Source organism: Aotus nancymaae, unplaced genomic scaffold (genome assembly GCF_030222135.1).
Source record: "Aotus nancymaae isolate 86718 unplaced genomic scaffold, 86718_ANA_hifiasm-v0.15.2.pri h1tg000011l, whole genome shotgun sequence".
Lineage (NCBI taxonomy): Eukaryota > Metazoa > Chordata > Mammalia > Primates > Aotidae > Aotus > Aotus nancymaae.
This window is the reverse complement of record NW_026988422.1, coordinates 61,962,088-61,977,978: the sequence shown is the minus strand read 5'-3', so window position 1 is coordinate 61,977,978 and position 15,891 is coordinate 61,962,088. Positions and strand designations below refer to the sequence as shown.

General features: G+C 40.7%; 1 protein-coding gene across 27 annotated transcripts in view; it reads right to left on the bottom strand.

Annotated features, from left to right (window-relative positions):
* Positions 1–15,891, bottom strand: part of NRXN3 (neurexin 3) — a 1,680,301-nt gene that overhangs the window by 1,540,365 nt on the left and 124,045 nt on the right. For all 27 annotated transcript variants that reach the window (XM_064375089.1, XM_064375093.1, XM_012476808.3 and 24 more), the window contains exon 4: positions 15,362–15,391. In XM_064375089.1, the coding sequence (XP_064231159.1) occupies positions 15,362–15,391 (30 nt within the window). The remainder of the gene's footprint in view (positions 1–15,361; positions 15,392–15,891) is intronic.

Below are 15,891 nucleotides of genomic sequence, written 5' to 3'. Positions count from 1 at the left end.
GCCTTTCTTTTTTCCTTTTAACAAATCACTATCAAAGGCTGAGCACATAGTAGAAAACACACTTATTTATTCTATCCTGGAAAAAAAGCTTAGTGCTCATGCATTTTATCTATCTAGTTCTCCAAATGACTTTGACACTTGAGAGCCCTGGTGATCAAAACAGTCTGAAGGAAGGCAATTTTGCAAAAATTTAAGAACGGATTTTGTGCATCAATCAACATCCCCCAAGGCTGCCTCATGGGCACTAAACTTAACCCATCAGACACATGGTAGAACCCTGAAAAAATTATTTTTTAAAAGAAAACCAAGAAATGAGACTGACTTTAATACATTCTCACTTGAAAAAAAAAAAGTTTCTTTTTAGTTGAAAAAATTACAAATAAAATGACAACTATTTTTAAAGGAAGAAAGGAAGTGCAAACAACTATTAGGCAACAGTTTGAAAATAAGTCCCTAGTGAATATCACAGCTCATCTTTACTGCACACAACATGCATCCACACTGTTGTAAATAGCCAACATGGGACAGCAAGAAAGAAAAAGTTATGGGTATAAAAGCTTTTTAAAAGTCAACTGGTGTCACCACCTTACTTCAGCCAAGACAAAGCAGTCCACAAAGCAAGACCGTAAGTGGAACATAGCACCATAAAATACTGAAATTCAAAGCCGCTTACTGACAACTTTGAAAGCTGGAGTTGTGTCGCTTCTCAGACAGACAAGTAATTTAAGAGATAACCTTTTTTAGAAACTTTGCACACTGAAACTTCCAGAATATTCCTTCCATGGCATTATCAACAATGATCTCAGCAGCCTATGAATGATCTATAGCAAATGCCATCAACAGTGAAGATGGCCGGGACTTAGAGGCAAGTTGGTGGGAGGACAAAGAAAAGCACATCTGAAGTCAAAAGTCTGGTCTAAGTCCCGATTGTGCTACAAATTATTCGTGCAGCGACAAACACATCACGCATGCCCTCTCAGCATGTTTTGTCATCCACAAAATTACACTGGAATGGACTAAAGGAATTCTAAGTTCCCTTTGAGCTCTGAAATTATATGCTTCTAAGATCTGGGGAAGCAAAGCAGCATTTTTTAAAAGTAACCCAGCCAAATGTTTTTGTTTTCTTTATGGCTCATATAGTTTCATCAAGTAATATAAAGAAATCCTATAGCTCTTTGTGTGCACAAAAAGAGCAGACACATCTATCAAAAACCTAAGAACAAACAGGTTTTATGAGGATTACTATTTTTGGTGTGGGAGGCTCTAAAGCAGGAGTGTCCAATCTTTTAGCTTTCCTTGGCCACATTGGAAGAGGAAAAATTGACTTGGGCCACACATGAAATACACTAATGATTTCTGCTGAGCTTAGAAAAAAAAAATCACACACACAAAAATCTCATAATATCTTAAGAAAGTGTAAGAATTTGTGTTGGATTACATTCAAAGTCATCCTGGGCCACATGCAGCCTGCAGACCGTGGGTTAGACAAACTTGTTTTAAAAGAAGACACCACTTCCCTTCTGCAGTGGAGGTACCCAAAGACCCTCTCTATTGAAAGCATCATGGAGGCTAGGGGCTGGCCCTGTTGCCAAATTCTGCTAAGAAGTTACTTAACTCAGCAGGCACTGCTACAGGCATTGGATATACTGTGACAGACAAAATCACATACTGCCTTTGATTTTTATGGTGCTTATATTCTCACGAACTACTTAGTCTTTAACATTGTGTAGCACAATTTTAATGTGCACGGTACTTCCACCTCCATTGTATCAATTGTTAGCCGGAACAAACCCACCAAGTAGGCGTTTTACAAGTAAAAACATGGATGGTCAAAAAGATTGAATAATATGTTCAAAGTTCCCAGATCTAATAAGTGATGCTGATATTGACAAGATGTACTTACGATAACTGTTTGTTGTTAATGTTTATGATAACTAAACTAATTTTTATGTATGTTAGCTAAGCTGTACCATAAGCCTTTAGTATTATTGTCCCAATAAATCCTCTCAGCAGCCTTGTGAAGTGTGCAGTATTTTTGCTCTCATTTTGCTTATTAGGATAATGAAGTTTAACAAGGTTGTACAGCTTATGAGTGTCAAAAACTAACATCAGTACTCTAACCTACCATGTTTTATTCCCCAGCATCCTGAACTAGGTCCTCACATTTATCTCACTGTTCTATTTGTTCCAAAACGCTGACCCTAGGTTAGAATTATTCACACCTGGAGATCTAGTATTCCAGGTTCAGTTGTCACATGGATCAATTTGCCTAGAACTGGGGAACCTCACCCATAGCAATTTGGGCCAAGGCATTTGTAAAGACTCATTATTGGTCACTTGGGGAAACACGGGAGAGTATGTCTGGCTCAGCAAACTATATCTCCACGGCCAGATAAATAGCCCCAGGAAAATGGTGTACTGCAGATGGATCAATGGCTTCCACTTCATACTGAACAGACAGCACATAAATAGGACAAAGTCCTCAGCTGTGCACTGAGACAGCCCACAAAATCCTTAGCTGAGCCAATGACTTCTAAACAAGCAATTCCTACCAGAAAGCAATTCCTTCACCTACATGTTCACTGTCTGGAAAAAAAAAAAAGCCATTCATAACCAGACTCTCAGAGTTATAGGATGAATGACCTTAGATTTATAGTAGAGAAATAACCACGATGACTGTTGACCTGCTCCAAATTTGAAAGCAAATAAGCCTAAAGTTCCTAGTAGTTTTCTCATGTTATGCTGAGATCAGCTCTTCCTTGAGTTAAACAGCCATTCTCAGAAGTATTGTTTATGCACACTATGTGGATATCTGTCTAAGAACTCAGGTAATACAAACTGGAAGTGTTTTAACCAGACTAGTAACTTTAAAACTGCAGTTGTTTTAACATCTGTGGTGTGTATTTTACCAGGAAGCAGTAATTTCCCTATTTAAATGAACCCATCCGAAAAGTTATTCCCATTCAAAACAGAAAATGTAGTTAAAAGGATTCTTGAGTGAAGCCAATCCAAAAGCTTCCTTCAAATTTTAGTCATTAAGGCTTATCATATTATCTTCGGTAGCTACTTTTAAAATTACTGTCCAAAGTTTTTTAACTGAACACTAACTAGTTCTAATTCTAGCTATTTTCCTCCAAAATGAAAAATCATAAAAACAGGATTTCGTGTCAAATAAATTTGGGTAACTTTGAAATGTACATTTTCCTTCTTGGAGATCTGTAACTTGCATTGCCATAACAAGGCTCTGAGAAGTCCCACATTCGATAAACCTGCTTAATCTAGTTTAAAACTAGGTTTTCAGAACTTACTTTACCCAGTAGTTTTTTTTTTTTTTTTCTTGAAACATCACTAGCATTTCTAAACATAGAGTACACATGGACACTAAGAAGGGAACAAGACACCAGGGACCAGTTGAAAGTGGAGGGTGGAGGATGGATAAAGAGGATGGAAAAACTACCTGTCGGGTACAATGCTTAATACCTGGGTGAGAAAATAATCTATATACCAAATGCCTATGGCACACAGTCTACCTATGCAACAAATCTGCACATATACCCCAAACCTAAAGAAAAAATTTAAAAAATTAACAATAGCATTTCTCAAAATTGTTTAGAAGGTGACAATCTGGCTGAACGTGCTATATAATAACAGGTTACGAGATGACAAAATTGCTTCAAATTCACCCAGATGTCTACTTTTCCTTGGGTCTATTTTGAAACCAGATAATGCATTATTTTTAAAGAAACAGACCATTTATAACTTCTCCAGTTAATATGCAAATCGTTAAGTTTAATAAGTCTAGGTTTAATAAGGAAGAGGCTAATATTTGACTGAGTTCCACAGTGCTTTCATCAACTGCATAGCACACAAACCATCATAGGTAAAATACTGGACCACAAAATTCACATTATCAAGTTCAGGTTCAGAGATATCCCTAATAACAGGAGAGTGTGTTGCTCAATGCATATTTACCATTTAGCAATTCTTACCAGCAGCAAGGAACAACTGATTACAGTAACAAGTTTATTTCAAATATTTCAGGAAAATGGGTTGAGAGACTTTTCTCTATTTCTTTATTGTTTGAAAGACTTTTTACTTGAAGAGAAGTATAATTCTCACACACACACACACACACACACTCACACACAATAGTATTTGGGGTTTGAGATTTATTTTTGTATAGTATCAAGCCAACGTGCTGACTCTCATTTCAGTAATAGATCTGCAGGCATTTGCACAGCATAGTCATTAGCTTATCTTTAAGTAAATATTTTGATTGTCAGACAGCTCATTGCAAACAAGGTTCTTTTCCAAACTCACTCCTGATGCATCCAAGCCTATTTGCACATCATTCCTTTAATAATCTATGTCTATGCTAAAATACAAAATCATCCTGAGAAGTAGTACAGAGAAAAGCAGGCTTTCCAGGCGTTTCATTTAAAAGGGCTCCAGAGCATGTGGGACCCAGTTCTCTTTCAGTTCTGTGGTCTTTACTATGCTACATTATCATAAAGCTTAGGAAATGAGCTATTACACACCATCATCCCTCCTAACTGCTATCACAGAAAATCACACACTCACAGAACAGCATTAATTGTCAGAATTAGCAACCATTTAAAAGGCAGCTGTTCTTCCACTCTTAAATAGGCTCCAAATTTCAGATCTTCTCCCTGCATTGGCCGCTCCATCTATTGCTCTTACACATGCACACACATACACACACATGCACACAATGGCTCTTTAGTTAAACACGTTTTAAAATTCTCTATATTCATAAAAAAAAAACAAGAAAATATTGTTAAGCAACATTTTTCATCCCAATACTTGCCATCGTTGTTACAACCGGCTGGAAAGCTTCCATGCAGGAAGCACTTTTCAAAGCTCCAGGTGGAAGGTCTCTGTTTTGTGTGGGTTGGAAGAAAAAAAAGAGCAGTATCTCTTTAAGAGTCAACAGTAAATTAACTTGCCCAAAAGAGTGAAATAATTAGCAGTTAGTAGCTTATTAAAAGGATGGCAAAGGCCAAGCTGCCATCTGGGATCTCCAGTTTCTTGTGATTGTTATTATGTCAAGATGTGCAAGTTGCATTAGGTTTCATGTCACCACGCCTGCCCTTGCTTTAGATGTAAATTTTAATGAAAGATGCGGCACTTTTACAATCAGACGTCCATCAGAAGGTGTTATTAGTCTGGCTTTTTACAAAGCATATGGTCTTTTCCACCTCTGCTATTCTGCTTACCACTAAATGCCTTAGGAAAAAAGAGAAAAACTCAATAATATCAATTAGATATTCTCTTTGTATAGAGGGAAACCTGAGCTTCATCAAAAACAGGGCAAAGCTACCTCACAAGAGGACAATATTTTTGCTTCTATTTACACACAGTGAAAAACCACACTCCCTTGATCTCTCACAAGGTTAATCCTTCTTAACGAAAGTTAAGCAATCTAGAGCCTGCCTACTGATTTTATGGATAAACACAATTTTGGATTGCATGGGGAAAACACATGTATTTATTAAAAATAAATGGCAATTAAAAAAAATAAATCAACCAATAAAGAAAAAGAATTAATGGCAGAAAGGGTAACAACAGAACCTTATAGTGATGGACACATTCTATTTCTTGATTTGGATGGTATTTACATGGGTATATACAGGTTAAAAAAAAAAAAAACCTTTAAGCTGTATGCTTAATAGCATGCATTTTATACACTTTACACTGTGTATGCCACCTCCAGTAAACAAATAAATAACAAGCAAATAAAAAATTCCCCATGTGTTCACAAAGCACATTTTCTTTTTTGATTCTGATAATGTAAAGCGTGGGTGAGCTGACTAAATGATTACCTAACAATTTCCCTTTAAAATAAAAAAAATTAATTTAAAAACTGTATATATAAAAATACATCAAAAACAAAGCATTTAAGCCTTTTTACTTGAGGAGAGGTGGTCGTTACATCTGAAAGCTATTTTCAAACTCCCATGGACTGTGAGCAAGGTGTCAGAGGGGTGAGTCCATGTTTGCTCAGTTTCTGTGTACTTAGTACCTAGCATATCATTGGCTCTCCACCAATATTTGTTGAATGCCAAATAAGCATTGCTTTTCTAACATTGAAGCAGAGGATCTGCTAAATTTTGAAAGATGTCACCCTGGAATCTATTATTTTCAGTACACCTACAAATGGAAGCTACATATAAAAGCACTATATACCTGTATACACCTATTAATATGTATTTGTGCAAATTCTACCTAAACTCAGATATACACTGCCCTACACACCTAAAAAAGAGACCATGGCATGTACAAAACACATGGAGAAATGCACTTTGCTTGTTCTCTCATTAAATATCTTTCCATCAGGCTATTCATTCGAATTGTTTACAAATGAGATGTATCTTAAAGAAAACACAAAACATTCTTTGCCTGTAGGTGCTACCAAAGTCAAGTTCATGTGTGTATACATACTGATCTACAGTTGAAAATTATATATCTTCTAAGACTAACCAACTCGACTGGATAAGCAAAGGTATATACAAACAGAGAGATCATTATTCCTACCTTAGAGGAGAAAGTGTTTTATGACATATATACACAGACATAAAATCTATAAGTAATCAATAAATCCAAATTGATCATGGAGGAGGAGGAAACAGACATGTTGCTTCGAAATTTGAGAATTAATCTCTTTTATGTGTTGTCAATTGGAATTTAATTAAAACATTCCACTGATACATTGTCCATTTTATTAATACAGCTACAGTTCATATTTACACATTTTTAATGCTCAAAAAAATCCATGGTGTCCAGTGAAAATTTCTAAACAAGAAAAAAACACACTTTTCCTATTTTTCAAGCATCATCTCAAAGACATCAGTGCCAAAAACACAGAGCTGCTAAAATCAAGCAATTTACTTTTTATGTTTAAAATAAATCTATTTTCCCCCACAGACTTTCAAAACATTAGCAGAAGAAAAAATACATGGAAAACAGGCTTCTTCAAAAAACAAAGCGATTTTATATTCATTGTCAAGAGGACAAATCAGTGGTGGAGGAGAAACAGATGAGACAAGAGATGGAAATGTAATATTGCCCCTACTTTATTATAATTAGATATTTATAGAGCACAGATGAGTTTATTTTCATAATTAGTGGCTGGCATTAGTAAACGAATTTGCATACACAGTTGGCTATCATGGCAGTAACTTATTTTCAGGGCTCTTGAGTCCTAGCAGGGACAAGAGGGGCTCAACTCCTCAAATCAGCTTTCTTAATGTTATTACCAGCAAAATGCAATCTACATGAAATCATGTTCAAATTCATGTAGCTTGATTGTCTCTTTCCAGTTTGGCCAGTGTTGATTAGCTCAGCATTAGAAGGCCAGTGATCAAATCTACGTGGGAAAAACACACACAAACAAATCAAAAGGGCCATCTAAACTCTAACGGACTAGAATAGATCTTAGGGTCAACACTATCTAATCCAGTGAATACAAAGCTCTGTAAAGCAAAAGAAAAAAGAAATTAAGACCACCCGCCAACCCAGCTGCCCTAGAGGTTTAAAAATCAGTTCTTGGCCATTACTGAAGATGTCAGATACTTCTCTCCCAAGTCATTCTCTGCATTCTCCATACCCTCCTCACACTTTCCCACACCACTCTACCAAATTAGCTGTAACAAACACATAGACCACCCTCTCCGATGGTATGCTAAGGGTAGGAAGGATTCCTGGTACCCTGATCACAGCCATGGACAAACAAAATTAATCAAACTACCTCCCACTGTTGACATCCAGTAAGAAATCTTGATGGAATCTTTTTCACCTCCCTTCTTCTCAATCCAAAGGTCAAAAACTTATGGCTCATGCACCAAATCATCTAGCAGGCAGGCGCACACCTGTGTGTGTGTTCATACATACATACAGAGGAGAAGATATCTTGAGATGACACTTTTATCACATCCACTTCTGGCTTTTCTTGAGCATCTGGTGACTGTGCCTGGATCCTTGTGTGGCAGCGATCAGCTGGAGCAGAGTGGAGGCTGCTGCCTTTGACAGATCTTGTGCTCTCCAGTTTGCCATGATCCCCACCATGACCTATTGCTTCTCTTACACTAGGATGCTACTTATCCCTAGGTCTACTTCATAAGACTAGTCAGGTCCCTGCTGGCTTTTGAGTCTGTGACCCCTGCCCTGAGTTCAGTTTTAAGGGAAGATATTTGGTAACCTCTCCAGAACAAGCAATCCCCAAATGGACTAGAGGAAGGGGTAGGAGGCCAAAATACACTCTCAACACTTAAACAGTGGCTGTCAAAACAGCTGACCAAGGCTGGTGGCTGAAGTCCTCTGGGTGAGCCTCTTCTAGGTAAGTTCACGCTTGTCTTTGGCCATGTCCGGCTAACGGCTTCCTGAACAGAGTGGCTTTTGTTATAGCCTACCCACCCTGCTCAGTTTTGTAGATTTAACTTCACAATTCTCTCCATTATGGGTTTACTACTTCATCACTCAGCTTTAAAAGAATGACAACATCTGAGGCATATTCCTTCTTTTCTCTGACAAATGTCTGAGAATAAATCCAAGACCTTCTCCACATTTATTCTGGTGTAATCTATAAAATTTTCCCTCTGACACTTGTACACAAAGGGCCAAGAAAAGGCCGTAAGGAGGAGGAAACTGGAGCCAGAACATGTGGTCTCACTTCATGGCCTATTGGGGCTCCTTTGCTCATTGCTTTGGGGTCATGAGGGTTGTGATAAGGGGCACACATTAGTAAGTGGAGTGATTCCATTAATAACATCAGTGTTGACAATCTAATCCGGTCCATCTCCCCTCCTCCCATATCTAAAATCAATTGTTTAATTCAGTCTAACCATCACTTAATTTTGTAAGCATTCATCAAGTACAACTCTGGCCACAGTACGGAGCTGGTGTAGAATGAGTGACAGAGAGGGCAAAGACACAGTCTTGGTCTTTTGTGGGACAGGTTGCGGGGAGTGGATTGAAACACATGAGTAAATGTGACTCAAGGCAGTTTGGCATAGGTACCTTATAACACAGCACAAAGTCTGGCAGACCTAGGAGCCTTGGATCTGAAGGATAAGAGGGAGAAGCATGTTCAAGGACATTCAAGAAAGAGAGTGCAGCTTGAGCGAGAGTCTGAAGGCCAGAGAACACAGTGGGGATGCAAGCAGAGTGACTTGGGGACTTTTGGGAGAGCTGGCAGGGGTGATGGTGGGCAGGGGGTTACGCTCACTGAACATAAAGTGGGGAAGGCACCTTGACAATTATACAACAAGAATCTACCCAAAGCTTTTAAACAGATGAGCTACAGGACCCTATTTAATTTTAATTTCCCTTTATTTTCACTTTTAAGAAGACAAACGACAGCAGGATAAGAAGGATTAGAGATTTTGAGTCCTTTCTGCATGGAACACACTATGCTAGACACATCTGGATGTTAACAAACACATTTGTCTTCAACTCATGTGCAGTCTAGTAGAGGGAGTGGTCCAGTTCCCGACTAAGTTTCATATAAATTGTTAGGGCAGTCCATGGAGGAAGAGCCCAACTCTGAATGGAGGAGTCAAGGAAAATATCACATAAGAAATGAAATACATATTTTTTTCAATGGGCAGAAAAAAGGGGATGCGGGACTGTGAAAAGGTAGAGAAACAGAATAAGCAAAGGTAAGAGATGAGGAAATTCTAGTGAGGTTATTTGGTATTCCACCTGGCTGGAGCAGCAATTTTGGAGCTAGGCCTAACAGGGGAGTAGGATAAAGGTAAGCAGGACCATATGGGGGCAGGCTTTGAAAGTGAGATAGCTAATCCTGCATTCCATTTGGTGGGCAGCAGAGTTTAAGCAATTCTCAACCACTGGGTAGACTAGAAGAGAACAGAGGCAGAAAGACTAGTTAGGAGAGGGCAATAACTGAATAAATGCTAACTGGAAACTGATTCAGGGAGCTGACAGAGATGCAAGAGACATTTGGAGGAAAGTCTCAACAAGCTCTCTCTCTACCAAATGCCTGGGAGTAGGAAGGTTCAGGAAGGAGAATGATAGAAAGTAATTCCTGGGTTTCACACCTGGTGATAAGGGGGTTGGGAACTGCATCGACTCCATTAAGGGAGACATCACAAAGGGAAGCTGGTTTGTGGGCAGATGATATGAAGGTTGACTTTGAGCCTACGGAAGTGCCTCCCTCAGTGGGGCATTCACATAGACGTGTATTACAGAGAATGCAAAGCGGTAGGCTGGAACTTAACGACAGGTCAGTGCAGACTATAGCTAGAAGGCGTAAACACGGAGGTCACCCTTGCATCTGAGAGAGGCAGTATAGAGTGGGGGTTAGGGGCACAGATTCTGGGTTTGATTCTCATTTAGTAGTCATCGACTTACGTTATCTGACTCTGAGTCTTATTGTTCTTATTCATAAAACAAGAATAATGCCACCACCTACCTCACAGATGCGTTGTGGCATTAAGTGTGACAAGCCCATCAAGCATATAGCACAATGGCTGGTGCATGAGGAGCACTCCACAGGTTTTTTTTTTTTTTGAGACAGAGTTTCGCTCTTGTTACCCAGGCTGAAGTACAATGGCGCGATCTTGGCTCACCACAACCTCCGCCTCCTGGGTTCAAGCAATTCTCCTGCCTCAGCTTCCCAAGTAGCTGGGACTACAGGTGCGTGCCACCACGCCCAGCTAATTTTTGTATGTTTAGTAGAGACAGGGTTTCACCACGTTGACCAAGATGGTCTCGATCTCTTCACCTTGTGATCCACTCGCCTCGGCCTCCCAAAGTGCTAGGATTGTAGGCGTGAGCCACTGCACCCGGCCTCCGCAAGTTTTAGCGGCTGCTAGTAGTGGTAGTAGCAGTGACTCAGAGAAAGAAAATAAAATACTCATGTGCAAAATCTAAAAAACACTCAAAACACCTATGTTATAGGATGCTATAGGGAATTAGGGAAAGACAAGGAGAAAGACAGAGATGGACTCTAATCTGTTGTCATAGGAGCCAGTGAGAGAAGGAAGAGGAACAGTGCCACATGCATCAGAAAAGTTGAGTCCTCAGCAGATTGGTGGCTTTGCCTATGAGGAGGTCACTGGCAGCCTTCCACTGAGCAGAATCAGCGGAAAGGTGGAGATACAGCCAGATGTAACCCTTTAATCATTTATTCCTCTTCCTCTCCCTGCTTTCCCACCCCCCTCCTTTCAAAAGATACCAACTTAGCAATGGGGTAAGGGTTCCCCATGACAGATTTCTGAGAATGAAGCCACCTGGGATTAGCATAAAAGGAACAGACAATCAACCAACTCCAAAGTGGAAAGGACTGAACTGCTTCCACCGCAACCACACATGACTTTTCAAAGACCCAGAAAAGCATAAAACTCAAATAAGAGATAGCCAGTTCACAGATGCGTCACTGAATCCACGTTTTCAATAACTTGTCAGCCCCTTTTTTCTTCAACATCCTCATGGCAGAAAACACATTTCCTACTTTGGTTACTTGCCAGTCCCTGAAGGAAGAGACAGTACACAGATCCACTGAGATAAGGGCTGGAGAGTTAGGAAGGTACCAGGGAAGACTAGATGCAGATATATAATTATAATTTATCAATTAACCTCTCCCTACACTCCTAAACAACGAATCCAATTTGAGCTGGTGAGCCAGGTTCTCTAGGCTTGGGTCTCTGACAGCTTTGATTAGAAATGGATGAGTTACCCAAAGGTGTGACGTGATGAAAGGCATGTCAGAGTGTTGGCGGCGCAAGCTCACTCGCTCGGCCCCTCTCCTTTTCTCTGCCCACCTGGCAAAAGGCTGGCTTTGTAAGTTAAAATCCTATGTTATCTCTCTCTCCTCTTCCTCCTGACTCTGTAACACATTTTCATTCCCGTATTCTTTTACACCCTCCCATTCCCACCCTTCTGAGCCCATCACCCCATCAGAAAATTCTGAATCCCACATATACAGGAAATACAACACAGGAAAAAAAGAAATAAATACATATCCCCCCAATTCCACATTAAATAAAATTTCAGGCAATTCACCAATCCTCTCCCTTTCTTGTCTATCATCCTTCCCCCACCGATGTTAGCTGCAAATTCAGTTATTCCAAGTAACAGCAACAATGATACATAATTTCATACTTCCCCTGTTCCCTCAATACATTTACTGGGAGGGGATCTTAGAACACCCTGCATGGAAGTAACATGTATCTTCCCCACACCGCATAACCACTTTCAGAGTCCCCTGTTCCTGCTAGAAAGAGTACGAGATCATGCAGAAGGCCCGCCCTCAGTTTAGAAGGAGGCAGGCCAACACAGAATCATCCCCAAACACTGAACATGAAGTGCACTGAAGGGAGATGATAGCATTGGCTTTTTATTTTTATTCTTCTTTTTCAATCATTGTTAAAAGCATTAATTTATAATCTGGACTATATTCAGAATCGACAATCCTCTTGGATGCATGAATATTTCAAAAGGCAGATTGACAGTTATAATGATAAAAAATAAAGTGAGCTCTACCTTTACTTCTACCTACAGAAATGAAGTGAAGGTCCAATTAAGTAGAGGAAGCATGGTGTCCACCATGGAGGCGGCGAGAGAGGGAGAGAGACAGAGAGAGAGAGAGCAAGGAGAGTCAAACATCAGCACACTGCAGACACACAAAGAGACAGAAAACACACAAAACAGAAACTCACAACAGTAAAGGCAGTAGCATCGCAACATCCTGAGGAGGCAGCACAAAACAAACATACAATGTGGAAGCTTAAACAAGCGGTAACACTGTGACCAGCAAGGCTGCTCCATCAGCTTCATGTTCAAGCTGTGTCCCATTCATTTATTTTCAGTCCCATCCTCAGAAACATGACAAAGTCAGCATGCAAAAGCATCGGACAGCCACATGTATGTGAAATTGCATGCACTTAATTAATCTAAAAATGGTTAGGGAACATCTCGGAGAAGCTAGGTTCTCCTGTATTTTCCCAACATTCATATGAGTTATGAGGACCAAGAGGATAACGTGTGTGTATAGGTGGTGTCCACACAACATACATAAATATTTCCACACATACTTATGGGCATCAAAAACAAATTATCAAGATTCAGTGGAAACCAGACAGAAGCCTCCTTTATGTTGAAGGAATAAGGAAAAGGAAGGGAATACACTGGTGAGAAGAAGAGCATCGGTTTTTTTAGGTAATCATCAGACAGGTGAGAACAGACAACGGGTAGAAAATGGAAAAGAATGAAAGGAAGAGGAATGCAGTCAAAGGACCATCTTAAAAACAGATTAAACTTCAAGTGGCAACTTAAAATATTAGCAGCACCAGTCACCCAGAAGAATTCTGCATCCTTTCTTGAAAACCTCTCGAAAGAGGAATTCACAACATCCACATCTGTCATTATTTCTTTCTCTCTTTCTAGAAGGTACCAGACTTATTCACCCGGAGCATGGCTGTATCTGAAGCTCTGTGTGTACACATAAGGAATATAATAGAGGTTCTCCAAATACTTTTCATACCAGTGTTGGGATTTAGCGTTTCAAGATATCCATGCTGCATCAGTGTGTCTGCAATAAGCTAAATCAAGACCAAGGAAGTCCCCATCAGCCAATCCCATCTGCCACACTCTGCCCTATGATGCACTTTGTTCTCCAAGCCACAATAAAAGCTCGGACGACTCCCAAGGGGCAGCTGGGAGCACAAAGCTAAAGAAGGTAAGAGGGAAAAAAAGAATGGAGGAGGAGGTTACTGGGACTCTAAGAGCCTGCTTTGGCTGGTGTAACTTGTCACCAAAGTTGAGCCACTGAATTCCAGCAATTCATAGAGCTCAGTTCCTCCCACTTTACAGAGATGTGCTTAACTCTCTCAAGCTACCTGGACACTGGTCAACATCAGACACATCTCCAACTCATGTCCACCTCACAGTCACTTGCTGTTGGCACTTCCTTTCCTCACTAAACTGCAGGAACAGAGATTTCATCTCAGCCTCTTCTGGAGCCCCTTCTAATACTATCGATCTCACCCAATCTCCTCTCCCAGTTCTATTTTTTGACATATGTTCTCTACCAAACAATCTCTTCACTAAAATTTCTGGAGTCCACACCACTGATCTTGGCTTAGATCTAGAAGATACACTTACGTTGGAAAAGTAGGCTTCCTCCTTACCCTGCTTTGTCAGTTCAGGATGCCCTGGACCACTGCCCACTTCCACAGCTAACTGGAGGCCATAAACAAAGTTCTTTCAGCCTTGGGTGGTTCCTTGATCTGATCATACTGCCCTTTATGGCAAAAATGTCTGATGAGCTCAATGTCAGGGAGCAGAGGAGGGGAGGTCTCATCCTCCTCAAAAGATCAAGAAAAACAGGAATATATGGAATGATCCCTTTTCTTTGATCCTCCAAAAGAGGGGCTGAATCCCATGTATATTTCAACAAGACATAGTCAAGAAAAATTATAGTTTTTCTGGTTACAGGGCAAGGTAGGTAGACCAATCTTGCAATCATCCCAAGGCTCAGAAGAAACACAATAGCAGCAATTGAACTGTGAAGGAAAAGACAATTTTAAGTAGGCTCAGCTCTCAAATTCTGATTCAGGCTGATAATGTGGAAAATTTTTATTTAGGAGAAAAAGGCTTCATTCACAGCCCACCCTGTGCTTAGCTGAGCTGAATTTCCTGCCCAGTTCATTCCTTGCATATTTGAATATTTTAGGTTGCAGATGCTGAATTTACAGATCTTTATATGCAGTTTTCTTCAGGGTGTATAATGAGTTAGAATTCTGCCATGAGGACATTAGCATGTTCTTTAGGTGGTTTTTGCTTTTATATAAAACTGAAAACAGTCAAACTCCCAAGGGTTTCCTTTGACCATGGAGGGCAGATCATTATGGGCAGTGGAATGGAGGGGAAGACAAAAAGAAAACCGCTCCTCAGAGGGAAATCAGGGAGGAGCCCAGTTCCTCTCCCCAAACCTGGAGCCCCGGCAAGGGGCCTGGGGAGGAGCAGGAGGAAGTTAACCGCTTGGTTGCTCTGAAATTAGCTTCATTCACCCCCATTATCGACACCGTCATGCCTGGTTTCATGCTTCCCTCTCGAATGCAGCCCAGCAGGGCCAGCGCCCAGAATGACAAATGGCGGTGGAGAATGGAGAAGCCAAGGGGACAATGGGGGTGGGAAACCACGATGCATCAAGGAAGGTGCCCCCACCCCCACTGCGGGGTGGCCCTGCAGCCAGCCTGGCCCAACGCAGGATGGACAGGCAGCAAATGGCCTGCCAGTGACGATGAGGCTCTGTGACCAGCCAGAGGCACGGAGGCAAGCAATTCGGGCAGCTGCAGGACCACAAGCACAAAGCACCTACCTTGTTCACTCATCATGAGGTGGGAGAGGCCTTGAGGCAGGGAAAGAGGGAGAAAGGGAAGAGGAGGGGGGGATGGGAAGGAAAAAAAGAAAGAAAACAAAGTTAAAATCCCAAATGCAATACAATCGTCTCTTAATTCTCGAGTGGGAAAAGGAGCATCAGGGGCCACGTATTTGCTCACATGTCACGGACTCCACACACACATACTCTGGGGCATGCAACAAACACAGACACCCCAGCCTTCCTGCTGCTCAGCAGAAAGCCTGGCTTTCTGGTTTACCGTCTTGTGTTTGCAGAACTGCTCTGGGCCTAATCACAAGAACTTTCCTTTTACTGTTGTTCTGTGCCATAGATAGGATTTGTGATAGATCTGTTAAAGATTAAGTCCCTTGGGAAGCAAACTTACGAGCCAGTAAAGTAGGTTTCTTACTTTTAAATAACTTGTAATAGTAATACATGGTCACTGTAGAAACTTGGGAACAGTCATCAGAACAAAAAGAAAAACATCAGTGGCAATCCCACCTTCCAGA